General features: G+C 45.6%; 1 protein-coding gene across 1 annotated transcript in view; it reads right to left on the reverse strand.

Moving 5' to 3' along the window:
- The window catches only part of tenm1 (teneurin transmembrane protein 1), a gene marked incomplete in the record, with an annotated part of 143465 nt that extends 124228 nt beyond the window's left edge, over window positions 1–19237 (reverse strand). Inside the window, 2 exon segments of the mRNA XM_030367748.1 lie at window positions 1–298; window positions 18899–19237. The exon segment at window positions 1–298 is cut by the window's left edge and continues 15 nt beyond it. Of these exon segments, the coding sequence (XP_030223608.1) occupies window positions 1–235 (235 nt within the window).
- Window positions 19238–19505: the final 268 nt, after the last annotated feature.

Genomic DNA, 19505 nt, shown 5'->3' on the forward strand with positions numbered 1-19505 from the left:
ACTGCACTGTACCTGGCGGGTGCTGGCTGTAGCCGGTCTGGCGCTCGCGGTGGGCTGAGCCCAGCGTCAGCCGCAGCTCGTGGGCGTAGTCGGGCAGCGTCTCGCGGGACGCGTAGGAGCGCTGGTGGGCGGCGCGGCCGTCCTCGCTCTCGTCGGACGAGCTGGTGTAGGACATCTCCATCTCATGGCGGCCCTTGGACAGCGGCTGGTAGGGCTTGTTGTCCATCTCCTCCATGACGTCCCCGGCGGCTCGACTTAAGCACTCAGCAGCACACACAGCCTCAGCATACTGCACCGTCTGAGAGGGGCGGGGGGGGGGGGGAGGAAGGAAGGAAGGAAGGGGTGGGAGGAAGGGGTGGAGGTGTGCGGAGGTAAAGGAGCCGCAGGGGAGAGGGGGAGAGAGGGAGAGAGAGTGAGGTACGGTGAGAAGGATGGGCGGAGTAGGCTAAAACGCGTGTCAACTTATTGAACACAGTGTGGAACTATAGTGCAGCCTCAGCGTGTCCCCAATTACACGGCACATTTATGAACACCGCTTGACTCCCTTCATATTTCATAGCAAAGGTTAGCATCCAATCAATACACGGGTGGAGGGGGTGTGTGGGGGGCGTGGTGTTTCCGAAAGTGTTTGAAAAATACATTTGGCAAAGCGCGGTTGAAGCGCGGGCCCGGCTGCCATCACGCTGATATCGCGTCTCTCTCTCTCTCTCTCTCTCTCTCTCTCTCTCTCTCTCTCTCTCTCTCTCTCTCTCTCTCTTCCTCTCAATTTCCCTCCCTCCATCTCTCTCCCTCTCTCTCTCTCTCTCTCTCTCTCTCTCTCTCTCTCTCTCTCGCTCTCTCTCTCTCTCGCTCTCTCTCTCTCTCTCTCTCTCTCTCTCGCGCTCTCTCTCTCTCTCTCTCTCTCTCTCTCTCTCTCTCTCTCACTCTCTCTCTCCCTCTCTCTCTCTCTCTCTCTCTCTCTCTCTCTCCCTCTCTCTCTCTCTCTCTCTCTCTCTCTCTCTCTCTCTCTCTCTCTCTCTCCAAAGGCTGCTGCGTTGGGCTCTTTTTTCTTCGCGGGGTCCAGAGACGCCGAATCGGATGAGTAACATTTCATCTGCAGCTGAGCCCCGCATCTGTCATAGCCATTACACTTTGTAAATGATCAGACTATCGCAGGGATCGATGGGACGCGACCCTGGGAGATGGGATGCAGCTCTATGAGCACCAAGGTACACTCCCTCCCCACCCCCCTTACGGCCGCCTCTCTCCATCTACTGCCATCACCTCCAACCCCAGCCCTTATCCCCCATCTCTCCCTCTTAGACCACCCACGTTTTCTTTTCGCACTCATCAGATCATCCTCCTCCACTTCAACCGAAGCCCACAATTGAATGCCCCACCCCCCCCCCCCCCCCCTCTCTCTCACTTCAACTGCCAACACTCTCGACTAATGACTGATTGGTACACGATTAGAGACAGGCAGGGTGATTACGAAACACATTCATATTACTTCCCGCTCTTTTTCCTCTTTATGCTTATCGCTTCCCTTCATTTTGATGTGTCCTAAGCCCCGAGGCCTATCCAGCCTATTTCCCGCGGATATAAGGCTTCTAAATGGAGCTGGAGAGGGTCATTGCTCATAGAGACAAAGTACTGTGGTATTGACCTCTTCAGGGACTCCTGTAGTCCATATATCAAAGCCATTAGAGCGTGCCTGCTCAATACCTCAGAGATCCACGGTGTAGGGTGATCACCAGCAGTCTGATACAACTTTACAGCTGACCTTTCTGCCGCTGCAGTAATGCTTTTATTCCACCTGAAAGGCTGCTGCTCCCTAGCCAAGGGCTAGCACCCCCCCACACACACACCAACCCCCCGCCCACAACCCCGGCCCCCACTCCCCAAATGCTTGGCACACACACACACACACACACACACACACACACACACACTCACTTACGCACACTCAAATGCCCTGTCATGCAAATCCTTACAGACAATAGACCAAATCACATAATCACGTAATAACAGGGATCGCACACAAACACACACAAACACGCACATATTTACAAACCCTCACAAATCTCTCTCACACAGAAACACACACACACACACACACACACAAGCACACACACACACACACACACACACACACATGCAGAGTAACCCTGAACAACACCCACACACAATCACATACACTTGAAAATACGCACAGCCCAACAGAACACACACACTAACACACACACACACACACAAACAAGAAACACAATATATTCAAACAGAGTGGTATCCTACTGTGCTCGCAACGCTAGGAGGCTTGGATAAAACATACAAAACATCACCCAAACACCGTTCACACCCTTCACCCCCTGTGGCCCTCTGCGCAGCCCACACACAATCTACGAAAGTTTCTCCATCTTCTACAACCATTCACTTTGTGCTCTCACGGCTCTGAACGTTAAAAGAAAAAAGCCATCGTGGTCGCCTGGCAACGGTCACCTAGACATGAGACCCGGGAGTCGTGACCAATCGGGCACGCAGGGCACCCCCAACGATGTCCAACATGGCCGCCACACCAAGCTGACAACGCGTGCTGCTGCGGCTCTCATATAATCAGGGCCGGCTTTCATTTTGACCGACAGGACTTATTAAACGGAATCAAAGCTCCGCTATTATCTTAGTCTGCTCTGTCAGAGCCGGATTGACTGGTGTCACCTTCCCCTCACTCACACCCGTTTGGCCCGGCGGAGGTGGATGACGGGGGGGGGCGGTTGTATACATTATCTGGGAGCTTTGAGCGCGCTGCAGGCGCTGACTGCTGTCTGTCTCTACAGAGGCGCCGTGCTCTGCTTTGCGTACGGCTGTCACACACAGTGTTAGCGCGGCGCGCGAGGGGGGGGGGGGCCATGAAAGCGTGCTACACTGTCGACGGGTTGAGCGATCTTGCTCTCTCCGTGTGTGTAAACCGATGCGGAGCTGGTGGTCGCAGTGTGAGTCTCGATGCGCACACGGCATGACTTCAAGATTTTGCTTTTGAACACAGACAGGCACAGAGGGGGCACACACACACACGTGATGGCGTGTTTGCAGGGAGACACACACCGAGCCGACATTCATACGCATGCATACAAAGGCTCAGGTTCCCGAGACCTATAGTAGCTTAGGCAGGGTACAGCGTGTTTATTGATATCCTGCCATGTTCAGAGGGAAGAGTCACTGGTGTACCCTGCCTCTTTTCTTCCTGTAATACACCGCTCACTACCTTTATTATTTTATCCCTTTTCGTTTCTTCCTCCTCTCTCTCTCTCTCTCTCTCTCTCTCTCTCTCTCTCTCTCTCTCTCTCTCTCTCTCTCTCTCACTCTCTCTCTCTCTCTCTCTCTCTCTCTGTAGCTCTCTCTCTCTCTCTCTCTCTCTCTCTCTCTCTCTCTCTCTCTCTCTCCCTCTCTCTCTCTCTCTCTCTCTCTCTCATTCTCTCTCTCTCTCTCTCCCTCTCTCTCTCTCTCTCTCTCTCTCTCTCTCTCTCTCTCTCTCTCTCTCTCTCTCTCTCTCTCTCTCTCTCTCTCACTCTCTCTCTCTCTCTCTCTCTCTCTCTCTCTCTGTAGCTCTCTGTAGCTCTCTGTCTCTGTCTCTCTCTCTCTCTCTCTCTCTCTCTCTCTCTCATTCTCTCTCTCTCTCTCTCTCTCTCTCTCTCTCTCTCTCTCTCTCTCTCTGTAGCTCTCTCTCTCTCTCTCTCTCTCTCTCTCTCTCTCTCTCTCTCTCTCTCTCTCTCTCTCTCTCTCTCTGTAGCTCTCTCTCTCTCTCTCGCTCTCTCTCTGTAGCTCTCTCTCTCCCTCTCTCTCTCGCTCTCTCTCTGTAGCTCTCTCTCTCCCTCTCTCTCTCTCTCTCTCTCTCTCTGTAGCTCTCTCTCTCTCTCTCTCTCTCTCTCTCTCTCTCTCTCTCTCTCTCTCTCTCTCTCTCTCTCTCTCTCTGTAGCTCTCTCTCTCTCTCTCGCTCTCTCTGTAGCTCTCTGTCTCTCCCTCGCTCTCTCTGTCGCCTCCACTTCGCTCCACCTCACTTAATGCTCTATCTGCATGGCGTCTTCCTTGTACGCCGCCCGTTCCTCTCTCTTGGTGGCTGTGGTTGTTTTCCCTCCCTTCCTTCCTATCCCTGCTCCTTATCAACCGCCTTCCGCCCTCAGCGTCTTCCTCTGTGGCCCTGGCATGTAGAGGAGTAAGCCTGCCGACGGGGGTTATTCCTGCTAATTCTAGCCCACAGTGGGGTGCCCATTAGGGGGCTTGATACTCGGGTTTGATGTCAAAATCTGGAGGTTGTTTCCTAAAGCCAAGCTCACTTCAAACAAGACACGGAGGCGTTCGCTGCATGGGAGTGAGCCGGCATGCGCCACCTGAGCACAACCACCACCGGCGGAGAATAAGAAACAACCATTAATTGTGTGGCGAGCTCGCAGACATTGTTAGGCATGCGATGGCAACAGCAGCTTCATCTGCGAGTGCTGGGAATCCGCCCTGGAAATGTCCACAGGATTGCTGAGCACTACCAAGCAGGATGTGGAGTACATACTCCACACCTGGTGCCTCATAGTAAATTCATCATCCTTCCCCGAATGCGTAAAGGTGAGGGTCTACCTTCTGGACTGATAGAGGCGGGTTTTATGGCTTGATTAGGCATCTGTGTGGCCTTCAGAGGCCGTAGATGTGGACCCTCATCACCCGCTCCATACACGCTATATCATGTCAGATAGATAAGGCTTCAGAGATTGATGTGGCACCACCTACACATGTAGGCATTATATATGCTCCGTGTGCTTATGTATGGCGCTCATTTATTGATAGGATGGTGTCATGCATACTCTCACGTTTGAGGAGCACGCGCTGAATATTGATGGTAAAGTTAACAAGGCGCTTGAATATGATACCCACGTGTTTGTGTCCATCAACTAGGAGACCTTGATGAGCCACATATGTTTGTGTGTTTTTGGTACAATTCTATTTCCAATTACATTCCAATCTATAAATCATCAGGTTGCAATGAACTCAAGTTAATACAAAGTGACAACAAAGAGGGTGCCGTAAACATTGCGTGACATTATGATTCCACTGAAGTGCTCCCTTACCTAGTCTCAGTCACGGAAGCACATGCAAAACATGCACACGCACATGCAAGCACACACACAAGCACCCATCGTGGTTCCATGGTGGAATGTGTATGATGACAACACGGTCCTCGAATTGCAATAAGCAATAGGATTCTTTCCCCACGGCTTTCCCTAATGACAATTTTATTGACGCTATCCATATACCTACATTTTTTACGTTTTAGTATTGTCTCGGGCTATATCTCCATAAAGAAGGGATGGCGCAAGGGTTAATGCGTCAAAAAAATTATCCAAATGTAGGAAACTACATCTATCATTGTCCAATAGCGAGATAAGATAAATAACCCAGATAAATAAACAAATATATGAATGAATGAATAAATAAATGAAGCAGCCCAAACGTCACACCCGCTTTCAAATGAATACGATAAAATCACAAGGGAGACAAACGGAGAATACAGAGGCAACAGCTGCAGATTTAATGGAATGGGCATGAAAGAGACAAATAGAGGAGATAGAGGAAATGAGAGAAAAAAAGTGCAAATGATAAAGTGAGAGAGCGAGATAGAAAGAGAAGGGAGGGAAATGGAGGGAGAGAGATAAAGAAAGCGGGGAGTGTAGGGACGGGAAAGAGAATGATAGAAGGAGGGGTAAGAGAGAGAGAGAGAGAGGACGATAGAAAGAGGGATGAGAGAAATACAGAGGAAGAGAGAGAGAGACAGAGTGAGGCAAATACAATGGCGAGAGAGAGGATTCAGGGGGGGCTGCAAGACAGGAAACAAAATTGACTTCACATTGGTAAATAAACAAAAAGAAAAGCGAGAGTGGAGTGGCATCCAATAATATTAGCTTATCCGAATATTGATACAGCGGTATAGGATTACAAATGCATTTCCACCACGTCGCGGAGCTCTCATTTTCACAACAGCTCTGAGACCACCAGTGAGTGCAGCGCTTCGTTCCTTGTTAGCCTACCCCGCACGTTTCCGGGAAAAACAAGTTTGCTAGGATACCACCTAATCCCAGTCGCTCAACATGGCCAACGTGAGCTGGAGGAATGACAATTAAAGAACAGAAGGAGCGAATATTAATACTGCACTATAAATTGTTAGCACGCCGTCCAAGGAGCAAGATTATGGTGAGGATGGGAAGCGATTGTTGTTTTAGTTTTTTTTGTTTACCGCTATGATGGCTTAATCACGTCCAGGTATTGAGGTTTTGTAGCCAGACATGAATCGAAAAAGACCAGAGGGGTGGGGTGGCATTGGGGGGGTGGATAGTGGTTGCTGGTGGGGGTCCTTGGAGGCAAAACAATGAGCTGTCAGCGAGAGACGCCATTTCAGACGCAGGGGGCTAAAAAAGCTATCTTATCCCGGTCAGCTCTTCCAGGGTTCTGTTGGCATATGACACCTCAAGACGGTAGGACCCCCAAGGACCCCCACAACCACAGGATCTGGTTACACCTACGTCATCCCCGAAAGAAATGTAACAAAACACACCACCTTCCCGGCCCGCTGGGAACTGCCACACCCCCCCCCCCCCCCCCATCGATATGCCCGCAGCATGTAGCGCACGTTGAGGAACGGAGAGCAGAACGGAATGATTGCTCGATGAAGTGCAAGATGGAGGGATGGAGAAGAGATGAGCGAGAGATGGAGGAGGGACCCGTGAGGGTTGGAGGAGAGATTGAGGAGGGACCGGGGAAAGTTGGAGGAGAGATAGAGGAGAAATGGAGGAGAGAGGGAGGAGGAACGGGGGAGAGATACAAAGAGAGAGAGAGAGAGAGAGAGAGAGAGAGAGGGGGAGATAGAGAGATGGAGGGGGGGACAGAAGCGGGACGGGAGAGAGATACAGAGATGGAGGAGGGACCGGTGAGAGATAGAAGAGAGAGAGAGAGAGAGAGAGAGAGAGAGAGAGAGAGAGAGAGAGAGAGAGAGAGAGAGAGAGAGAGAGAGAGAGAGAGAGAGAGAGAGAGAGAGACGGGAGAGAGATACAGAGATGGAGGAGAGACAGAGGGGGAACAGGGGAGAAATAGAGAGACGGAGGAGGGACGGGGGAGAGATGAAGGAGAGATGGAGGAGAGAAGCAGAGATTTGAGGACAAAATATGGGGTAGACTGAGGGATGGTTCTGATGGTGAAGAGAGCGATAGAGGGGATCTTAATCAGACGGATAAGGGCGCAAAGACAGAGGGAGGTAGCTAGCGGAGCCCACGTCACGTACTCGCATTTTCACAGCTGAGCGAGCCTGAAATCTCTGACTGCTAATACAGATTTCGCCATGAAAAGCACACGAGAGTCGAACAAACACACACACATATACACTCGCACATACACACGTCACACCGTTGCGGATATTCTTTCCATCGCACTCACTTTTCCTCTTGTTTTGTTATTCAAATTTCTCAAACTCAAACACGCATTCACACACACACACACACACACACACACACACACACACACACACACACACACACACGCACACACGCGCACACCCAAGCCAAAACGGCACACAACACATAAATGGACAAAAGACTGATCAATGACCACAATTACGATCATCGACACATTCAGAGATGTTCACTGAAGACCGTGGCATGCCCACACGGATGCCTTTGCTCCCGCACCCTTATAGTATTCACAATGCTATGATAAACAACACACTCAAACGCCCACACAACCCCACACAGCCAACAGAAGGGCCAATAGAGAGAGTGTTGTGCAATGGTTCTGCATTGATGCAGCGTCCTACGACTCAACCTTCAACCCCGCGTCGTTCACTGCACAAACGTAGCCAAGGTTACAGTTAAACAAGGAACTGACAGGCAAGGAACTCTAGAACTCAAGCACCGCTTGCAGAAAACATTGGCGGCCACAATAGGGTTTACATGAATGTTCATGCCTGAATGAGAATGTGACAGGAGAAAGTAAGGTGAGGGTAAGGACCTAAACAAGGTTTGTGTTTAGGTTGGTTTACGTGTGTTTGTGTACGTGGATGTATGCGGGTCTGTCATTGTGTGTGTGTCTGTATGTGTGTGTGTGTGTGTCTGTGTGTGTGTGTGTGTGTGTGTTTGTGGGTGTGTGTGTGTGTGGGGGGGGGGGGGTGTTTGGGTGTGTGTGTGTCTGTGTGTGTGTGTGTGTGTGTGTGTGTCTGTGTGTGTGTGTGTGTGTGTGTGTGTGTGTGTGTGTGTGTGTGTGTGTGTGTGTGTGTGTGTGTGTGTGTGTGTGTATATGTGTATGAATGTGTGTGTGTGTGTGCGAGTGTGACTGGGGATTATGTGTGGATGTACTTCACTGTGCAGTTTTCTGTGCAATAATCATATACTTGTATTATGTGTACTTTTGCAAAATCCTTCATTTATACAGCTTGTGTGTGTGTGTGTGTGTGTGTGTGTGTGTGTGTGTGTGTGTGTGTGTGTGTGTGTGTGTGTGTGTGTGTGTGTGTGTGTGTGTGTGTGTATGTGTGTGCGTGTATGTGTGTGTGCGTGTGCGTGTGCGTGTGTGTGTGGACAAGGGCACTGTGTGTACATTTGGCCGTGAGTGCTGGTCAGAGGTCTTATCCCACGTCCTCAGAACATTGCGGTCTTGAGCCGCGTTACAGGAACCTGTGCACCATTCTCGCCCACACACTTGGACCGCTCTTCGACCAAGAGCTCCAAAAAAACTTTTGCATGTAACTTTTTTTTCATTTTTTATTTTAACATCCAAGCCGAGGTTAGCTTTGTTCCCGTGCCTCAGAGGGTGCTTCTGTCTCACTGTCCAGTTAAGCACTTTCCCAACCCTTTCAGCCATCCCTCCTCTCTCAGATCCTTAGCCTTCTGCTGAGTCCAGGGCAAAGCTGCGGCACCAAAAACACCATCATTAAAAGACTCCTCCCGCCTACATTTATATTCACAGAGGCACAAAGGCCCCAAAGACATAAGCAAAGCACACACGCGCAACCAGACAATCTACTTAAATTATAATTGATAAGCCAAAGCCTGTTGGATGTGTTCGATGTCTTCCCCCCCTCTCTATAGCCTGATTAACGGCCATTGTCCACATAGTTAATTTTTTTTTTCTGGCAGGATTGCCGTTGCATGGCACTGGGATTCACTGGGACGAAGTGTTTGTGCACTGAAAGAAAACAGCTGCATCTCTGTGCTTTGTTTATGGTTTCTATGACAATGAGCCATGTTAGCTCCTTAGCCCTTAGCTCAACATCTTAGAGATAGCTTATGTTATACACCCATGAGTGAAAGGCATCGTGTTCAGACAGAAAAAATTACAGTTTTGATTTTTGAGAGTAACTTACTGTGAGGTTTGTTTTTAACATGTAACAACCTCTTTTCCAAAATTACATTTGTTAGACAGTTGACAAAATCTGTGATGAGGTGACTGGGAAAAGCTACAGCAAAGACGGCATCGCTTTCTGAAAAAGTTAGGAGATTTTCCACCTGAAGCGCCGGATTGGATCAATTGAAGAAAGGCAAAGGTGCTCAGAAAAAGATGCAATGCAAACATGGGATCTAAAAACATGCCTTGGATGTGGTCAACACTAGCTTGTGTGGTAAATAATTCCAATAATAAACCAATAGTCTAGATTGATAGCCTTCTAAGCTCTCTCTCTCCCTCGCTGTTTTCCCTGCCACAGCCAGGGCTAGATAAAAAAATATGCTTTGAATAATGCAGTTGACCACTTCAACCTCATGCACACACACATAAGCAAGTGGGCTGCTTTAGACATCCAGAATTAATTGATCAATCACTGAAATTTACGTCCAAGGCAACTGGACATAGTGATTAGACTGAATTAAAAGGTAGCCCCACGAACATCATGATTATGCAAAATGAGAGAGAAAGAGAGAGAGAGAGAGAGAGAGAGAGAGAGAGAGAGAGAGAGAGAGAGAGAGAGAGAGAGAGAGAGAGAGAGTGGGTGAGAAAGAGAGAGCATACCGTCAAGATGCTAATGAGATCGACACTTCGATGAGGGCATGAACAATCTCCCATGTACTCATTTCAAAAGCAGAGCCCTCACAGTATGGTGAAAAACGACATTATAAAAATGTGAAAGTAAAGTAAGAGGTGAAATATAAAATGGATGACCATGCCGGGAGTCACAAGCATTCCCGGAGGTTCATTCACAACCTCGTATCAGTTTTTTCTTGGCTCAGCATAGCCTTCCCAAATCGTCTCTCCCTGCCTGGCTCCCGACTCGAATACTGTGTGCCTGCTAATCAGACCTGCATTGAACACTGCTTTATACAAAAGATGGACTATCTCTCATCAAAGGCCTAAGCTAGACTTCGACGGGACAAAAGAGCCTTGGCACTGTGCTGTTTTTGTCGAGCTGATGGTGCGATAGAGTAGTGTTTTCTTCTTAATGCAGTTGGCTCCATGTGTTTTACTTAGTACAATTACTAAGTGTTGTGGGTTTAGTTAGCCTGATGAGTTTAGTGTCCTCTGGTTTAATTAACACCATTAACACCATGCGATTAGTTAATTCTTTGAGTTTCATTTGCGCCATGTGTTTTAGTTTGCGTGTTGGTGTTGGTTTTAGTCAGTACCATGCATTTAGTTAGCTCTAGGGGTTGAGTTAGTGTCATGTATTTAGTTAGATTAATTGGTTTACTTAGTGATATTAGGGAGCAACATCCGATAAGCAAGAGCGTTTTGCGTTCAGTTAATCCCATGCCATTAGTAAGCACGACGCATTAAGCTAGTGGCATGTATTAGCAACATGTGTTAGGTTAGCATCTTGAGTTTAGTTATATGGTGCAGCGGCATTTAATTAGAGCCGTGTGTTAAGTTTGCACCATGCAAAGGGATGGAAATCAATGCTGGCTGACTCAAGGTTGCGAGACAGCTGTTGGCTGAGACTGAGACCGAGACGCAGGTAGGCCTATTTCCGATTGAAAGGAGCTATTGTTGATAGATTGGAGTGGTCGGTTTCAGAGTTGAAGGTCTGCCAGTCTGAGTAGTTCAGTGAGTCTGGATTCAGTGCTCAACTCATTTTTTTTTTCTTTCGAATCAATAGCGCAAATTGCTACACATGGATTATTATGAATCATTTGGGACAGTGTTTTTTGAATTGTTGTTCATATATCATGAACTATATGGATATTTAGTGTATATCTTTCCCACTACTGTTTTCCCCCGCTTGAGTCTAGAGAATAGTTAACTTCCCTCAATAAAATGTGTATCTCTCACTTAGTCCATGAAAAGAATGCTTTCAGCCCAGAGAAATAACAAATAACAATTGATTATTCCCAAGAAGAAAGGAAGGGGCACTGAGCCCCAGTATAATACTGAACCAGGTATTATATATTTTAATTTATAACAACAATGTTTACATTTTCAACTTTTCCAGTTAACAATCTGTAAACCGATTTTTGTGTGTTGTTTATATTGAGAATCGTAGAAATTTGAAAAAAAAACATTGCTTTGAACTATAACATTTCATTCAATTCTTCCATTATATTCTATCACATAAAAAGAATTATAGTAAAGCAATACAGGCTGTAAATATGATGCCTAAAGCTGTATGGCATCAAAAAAAGTTTTAAAGCTATTCATCTTCTCTAGATGTTAATAATTCATGATCAGCTAAAAACCAGAGCTGTGAATATTTCTGATGATACACATGAGGCTATTTACCAGTCAAGACGGAAAAAGACGGACTGGTTTGTCGGAGAGATGTACAGTATACAATCACTCTATTTTATGACACAGCATTGCAGTGGTATGAATGAATATTGAATTCAGAACCTGAAAGTCAACATGTGTACTGAATAGTTCTGCTGTATTTTATGTGGCTTGATAACTCATTTCACTATTAGGTCATAAAATGGAATAAACTCTCTTCATGTTTCAATGTATTTATTTTAAAGTGCAGGTCAAAAGAGGTTTACATATTTGTATTTTATATATTTGCTTACGAATGCTTACGAATTTATTACCTAATTTAAGTAGATAAATTACGAAAAATCATTGAGCATTTTAATTGTGTGTTCTAAATTATATCTGCATAGACAATTTAACAGATTGTGGATTTGATATCATATATGTAAATACTGAATCGATTGCACCAAAATCGAATTGCAGCAATCCTTCCCTTCTCCTTGTCTACTATCGATAAAAACGGACTCACAATAGCCCTCTCCTTTGTCCATTAAAGCAGGATAAAAAATCTACGCAAATATAATAGATTTTTACTTAATTATTTTGACACTGCCACAAAGATGTGCATTTGAAAGTCAAGGGCAATTTATGCAGTAATAAATTGGGGAAGAAAGGAAAATTGATTTTTCTTCTTCCAAAGTTGTCCAGTGACTTGATTAATAACTGATTTTGCAGTGAGAAATTTGGCCCTGCGGGTTTTACACCAGCGCTGTTTACTGTGTCTAAAGTAAATTTAAAAAGAAACTGTGTGTGTGTGTGTGTGTGTGTGTGTGTGTGTGTGTGTGTGTGTGTGTGTGTGTGTGTGTGTGTGTGTGTGTGTGTGTGTATGTGTGTGTGTGTGTGTGTGTGTGTGTGTGTGTGTGTGTGTGTGTGTGTGTGTGTGTGTGTTTGTGTGTGTGTGTGTGTGTGTGCACATGCATTTGTTCAGTGCATTCACATACTGAATTCTGTCAGCATTTCTTTGTCCACCTATTCTTTGAATATCAGTCTATTGTTCAATCAATCAAATAGCACAAGACTATAAGGGCCATTGAACAGAATACATTGTGAACCATCACCTCCACCAAAGACCTATGCTGTAAGGCTGTGAACTTATCTCTCCCCCACACACATACACACCCACACACACACACATACACAATCTCATATGGCTACATACACACTCACTCAAATAAACTACCACACCCAACACATACTACCATCCACACATACACACACACACACACACACACACACACACACACACACAACCACACATTATAACTATACACACAGACATAGACACACAAAGTCACACATTAAAAAGACACACAAAAAGAAATACATGCACACACATTTACATTCCTCTTGACAAATTAATCTCTTCTTTTAAAGAGCGCCAGAATGGTCTTTTTAGACTACCAAGACTTAAGTGTCTCTGATGATCGAGCGCCAATCAAGAGAAAGAGAGAAAAAGAGAGAGAGAGGTAGAGAAGGAGAGAGAGATAAGAGAGGGACAGTGAGAGAGAGAGAGAGAGAGAGCGAGAGAGATAGAGAGAGAGATAGAGAGAGAGAGAGAGAGAGAGAGAGAGAGAGAGAGAGAGAGAGAGAGAGAGAGAGAGAGAGAGAGAGAGAGAGAGAGAAAAGAGTAAAGACAAGGTGACAGAGATAAAGGACGAGTTTGAAGCTGAGGCTGCGATTGAATTTTCCCAACAGAAATGTGACTCCATTGCCTTTGTGAGTGCATATAGTGCATGACTTTTGCCCATAGCCCAATGGAAGAAGACAAGAGAGAATGGAGAGCTACATTGCCAGTTGAGTAAAAGCCAACAACTTTAAAGGAAGAAACCCTCAGGGTCTATGTGTGTGTGTGTGTGTGTGTGTGTGTGTGTGTGTGTGTGTGTGTGTGTGTGTGTGTGTGTGTGTGTGTGTGTGTGTGTGTGTGTGTGTGCGTGTCTGTGTGTGTGAGCGTGCGTGCGTGCGTGCGTGCGTGCCTGCGTGCGTGCGTGCGTGCGTGCGTGCGTGCGTGCGTGCCTGCGTGCCTGCGTGCGTGCGTGCGTGCGTGCGACCGTGCGTGTGTGTGTGTGTGTGTGTGCGCATGTGTGAGAACGAGTGAGAGATAAAATGAGGGACAGTGATGGAGGGTGAACCAGACCCGTGTTCTGTAGCATGGCTAACTGAGTAAGAACCAGTGCTGGGGTAACAACACTGAATCCAACAGAAGTGTCTGTATGAAAGATAAAATAACATTATATTTCAGGGATTTGTAACGCCATTGTAAAAATACACACTCCTACAGAATTAAAGCATTCCGTACACATCAGCCCATTTGCTTACCGACATTCACATGCACGCACACACACACACACACACAAACACACACACACACACACACAGACACATACACACATACACACATACACACACACATGCAAATCCAAACAAATAAACACACAGTACAAATGGAAAATGTCACACAAAGAGAAAATTATAATCTGTAAAATATTTCCATATGAGGTCATTTATGGAGAAAATTAGGAATTTGTGCACTTGTTATTGTGTTATTGTGTCTTATACGTAATAACATAATCAGACATCAGGTCATGTCGATTGATCAGTCCAAAGGTCACTCGTATTATGTCCAGTGTACATGATTGTGAGGAACAAATACAATAAATTAATTCAATAAAAGACCAGTAAACAGTTTGCCATCTAGTTGTTGCTGTTCGGTGACATTGCACTCAGGCTCAATGACAATGTTTATTTTCCATCTCCCAGTAATGGAGGATTTTAGACTATTTTAGTGTATTTGTCCTAGAGCTAGTGCCTCATAAATGCAACGGGAATGCCAATATGTGAAACTCAATAACAGTGTGTCCCTCTGTGTGTGTGTGTGTGTGTGTGTGTGTGTGTGTGTGTGTGTGTGTGTGTGTGTGTGTGTGTGTGTGTAGTGTAGGTGTGTGTGTGTGTGTGTGTGTGTGTGTGTGTGTGTGTGTGTGTGTGTGTGTGTGTGTGTGTGTGTGTTTGTATGTGCGCGTGTGGATGACAGCTGTATGGTAGCCATTACTTGTAGAATATCTAGTTTGAGTGTGAAATTAATAACTGGAGTTGGAATCCAGTTGCTCATTCCACTTGCAGGAAGTGAGTTGGAGAAAGAGAGATAGGGAGTGCGCGAGATAGAAAGAGAGGGAGAGATTGGGGTGGACTTAAGAAGGGAGACTGAAAGTATTGAGGGTGAAAAAGATATTCCCCTGGCCCCTGATATTTACCAGCCAAATGTTGACACACACTATGTCTCCAAGTGTTACTTATCAACCATTTAAACAGGGTAAAAAGCATTTCAAAACACCCTTGTCACTAATTTCTAACCCTCCCCACCCCAGATTTCATTAGGGAAATTGAGTTCAACAGGGCAGATTGTATGACTGATTCAATAGGAGTGTGGAGGAGCTTCACATTGCCCAAGCCTACGGCATTCCTGGAATGAAATATCATAAATAATGCACGGCTGGATAACAAAGGTACCAACGACCTCCCCTACGTCCTCCCACCAACCCTCCCTGTCTCCACAGCAGTCCAAAGGCCATGCAATATTACTAAAATCACTGAAAAACAAGAGCTATCGGAGCCGTTTGAAGACACCTGTTTGTGTGTTGCTTGTTTGCTGACAGGCCACAAGGAGATGAGCCGGCAACAGGGAGGCAAAACGCCAGCGCCCCAACAACCTAACACCGAAAATACGGATTAAATGGGGTTTGGGAAAACAAGTATGCGACCCCAAGCCAACAAGTGTTTATTTTTGTTTTGTTTTTTGCTGGCCAGATATTTTCTTTAATTGAAGGGCTGGGGGTGATCGTTTGGAATTGGCATTTGTAATTCACAAATAACAACTATGCTGACGCTTAAATTGAAAGAACAAGGAGATGGAAGGGATAATTACTGCAGCAAAGAGACCCATTATTCTGCTGAGCGGAAATAGGTAGAAACTGGCTGTGATACAATAGTAAATAAATAAAAATATAATTTTTTTAAATTTGAACAGATTGATTAGTCCTGTTCACTGGTTGACTACTTGACTGAAATGTCAATGTAACACCAGGGGTGTGGACACAGCCTGTAATTGGTGAAATGACATTTCAATTCACAGCACTGGTTTATAATTTGTTAACGTGCAACCATAATGAGTGTGCCATTTTAAAATATGCACTTGATCAATTGTTTATTGCAAACGTGCTGTATTAGCATTGGAGGCCCCTTATATGTGTCATGCACGACCAGAAATATCCAATCCAAAATACACACTCAAACAGACACACACAAATACAAACACACCAAACACACACACACACAAACACACACACACACACACACACACACACACACACACACACACACACACACACACACACACACACACACACACACACACACACACAGGCGTAGGTGTAGAGGCAGGTGAAAACATGGGCACTAGCTTACAAACACACACACTTACGTATGCACAAGCTACCACGTACAAAAACACATTTTCCCTGTCTCACTCCATCACACAAACACAGAGAAATGCATACACACACGCACGCACACACCCACACACATTCTCACAACACACTCCACAAAGGAAAGAAAAGAATGGTATGAGGAGCCCCAAGCTATGGTAACCTGCACATCAATGCTTTAGTTGGGGAATTGAAAGTAGCATTACATCAACTCCACCCTACAAACCCCTTCATACATCACCCCCTTCCAAGTGTGAATGTGTGGGTGTGCGTGTGTGCGTGAGTGCATGCGTGTGTGTTTGTGCGTGTGTGTATGTATATGTGTTATTTCACCTATGTCTGAGCAAGAGAAAAGAGAAGTATGATAACCTGTGTGTGTTTGTGTGTACATGTGTGTTATTGGAAGGAAAAGGGAGAAGGAAATGTAACTTGTGTTTGCCTATGTGTGTGTGTGTGTGTGTGTGTGTGTGTGTGTGTGTGTGTGTGTGTGTGTGTGTGTGTGTGTGTGTGTGTGTGTGTGTGTGTGTGTGTGTGTGTGTGTGTGTGTGTGTTGTGTGTGTGCGTGTGTATGCTTGTGTTATTGGGGGGGAAAGGAGACCAAGAGATATAACCTATGTGTGTGTGTGTGTGTGTGTGTGTGTGTGTGTGTGTGTGTGTGTGTGTGTGTGTGTGTGTGTGTGTGTGTGTGTGTGTGTGTGTGTGTGTGTGTGTGTGTGTGTGTGTTTTTGTGTGTGTGTGTGTGTGTGCGTGTGTGTATGTATGTGTGTGTATGTGTGTGTGTGGATGCATGTGAATTTGTGTTTGTTTTTCTGTGTGTGTGAATACAATTGTGTTATTGGGGGGAAATGGGGAGCAAGAGGATAACCTGTGTTTGTGTGTGTGTGTGTGTGTATTACCTAACACCATGCACAGATGCTCTCTATTAATCACAAATGGTGGCGACAGATTGCCTTTTTATCATCACTATCAATAACGCCCTAGCAAGGGAAGAATTAAGCGTGGTTCCCGCATCATTCTGAACAGAGGCAGGTAGGGCAACCAGACAGGCGATATCACGTAGAGAAACTGCCGAAAGACCCATTCTACTGCATAGGGCCCCATTAGGATCCACGTTGTCCGAGAAGATGTTTGGCTTCCGTTTAGGGAAAAGGTTATTGTTGCATCCCTTGCCTTACATCGTATGTTTAAAGTTATATATGGAAAGAGACAAATGTTTTCAAAGTTTATGGAATAGGTATTGCTCAAATACGTGCTGGTTAACCTTAAAGCAACGGGAATGTGAGTACTATTGGTTCAATAAGGCTGCAGGCCTTCCAGATCAAGAGATAGTATATGATGGTACATTTTGAGAGGTATGAAAATATATACGTTATAGTTTTAATTGCATGCATTTGTATCCACCAGATGTCTTTCTTATTGTTGCCTTTGTTTTTGTAGCTCTAAATGAGCTACTATGGATATTTTAAGGACTTGATCGTGTCAGACAATTAATCACAAAATGTTTATTATTTTGGAAACATGCCATTGATGATTTGCTAGAGATGATTATTTTGAAGAAACCATGAAAGGAGAAGTGCAGAGGGCTATATTTGAAATCTATTGGACCATATCCATCCTGCTGCATTTCTGTTGCATTACAATAATTATGATTTATGAAAATTACAATTGCTATTGTTGACTGTTTGCCTGGTGTCGCATATACACATCCAATAGATTTACCACAAATTGAAAACTACTAGCTTATTAAGTTTATAACTAATTAGCCTACTCGTCCTTGCATAAACTGCAGCATCATCCACAAATTAAAACCAATATATTACTGATTTAAAATGATATGTGTCGCAAGCAGGACGTCTTTAAATATTCTTATATCCAGATCCATAAGGTGGACTTTTAAAAATCACTCATTATGGCGGAGTGCCTGCCTGTTTATGGAGATGGTATAAATAGGCAACAAGACCCGGTAGACTACATTGACGTTGAAAGACAGAAGGCTTAGAGAAATCAATATAGGCTCTGTATCTCTAACGGCACAATACTGGCATCATTACCTTAGTGGTGATGGGGATGGACTGGGCAGACCAGAATCGTACATAACAAACTCAAGGTTTCAACACATATTGACCTCGAATGAATGTATCAGCCAGGATATGGACCAGCTCCTTTGCACATAGATTTGCATTAGAATGTTTGTCAAGCAGGCAGTCTGGATAGGTCCCAGTCCTTCAAATGAGGAGCTTCAAATTAAATGTAAGTGCACTACACACTGCACGTGCACACGAACGCGCGCCGACACAGGCACAGGCAAACACACACACACGCACGCCGTCACGTACACACAACCACACACACACACACACACACACACACACACACACACACACACTACACATATATACTACACTATATATATATCATATACTATATATAATATATATATATACGCGCGCAAACGCACACAAACACGCGCGCGCACACACACACACACACACACACACACACACACACACACACACACACACACACACACACACACACACACACACACATACAACACAGTACTAAACAGCTGATAACAACCATTATCTGCAAACGTTTCGGCTCCCAATCATCAAAACCAACCAGTTTAGCTAACATGCCATAGTGTCGCCGACCAATAAATGTAATAAACAGCATTCACGTCTTACCTCCCCAACGGAAAGCCATTCCTTTAGTCCAATCCCATGCAGAGAGAAACCTGCAAATGCTGAGAACGTTCAATTCCCCTGCTGAAACACTTGAATCACGGTGGTTGCTGCTAAATGTCGATAACGTGAGAGCTGCTCACTGCTCTGCCTTCCAGACGTTGCGCTGTTTCTGCTGCTCAAATGCGGATACGGAACGATACACGATTGCTGTTAACGGCAGTGATGGGGGGGTACACTAGCCAGCGTTGCTGTGCTGTGACAGTGAGCACGGCCGTGGCGCGTTTAGCCGCAGTTGAACCCGGGGAGGCAGACTGGTGATGCTGTAACTGGTGAGATTCAGTCCCGCTATAACAGCATCTATGGACCGTACCACCGCGCCTGCGAGAAGGGGGTGTGGCACCGGCGACGCTCGCGATCAAGATCGAGCTCCGAGTTCTCGGAATCACGAGTTCGTCTGGATCTTTAGTTCGATGGCTAGTTCAAATGTTTCTTGTGTTATGGCTTATTATCGATATTTATCTGTTTGATATTCGTTCATGGTGAGAAGATGGTAGTGGTGCTACCGACATTTCTGCATGCCTACAGCACAGTAGCCCATCAAAAATTA

Source organism: Gadus morhua, chromosome 10 (genome assembly GCF_902167405.1).
Source record: "Gadus morhua chromosome 10, gadMor3.0, whole genome shotgun sequence".
Classification (NCBI taxonomy): domain Eukaryota; kingdom Metazoa; phylum Chordata; class Actinopteri; order Gadiformes; family Gadidae; genus Gadus; species Gadus morhua.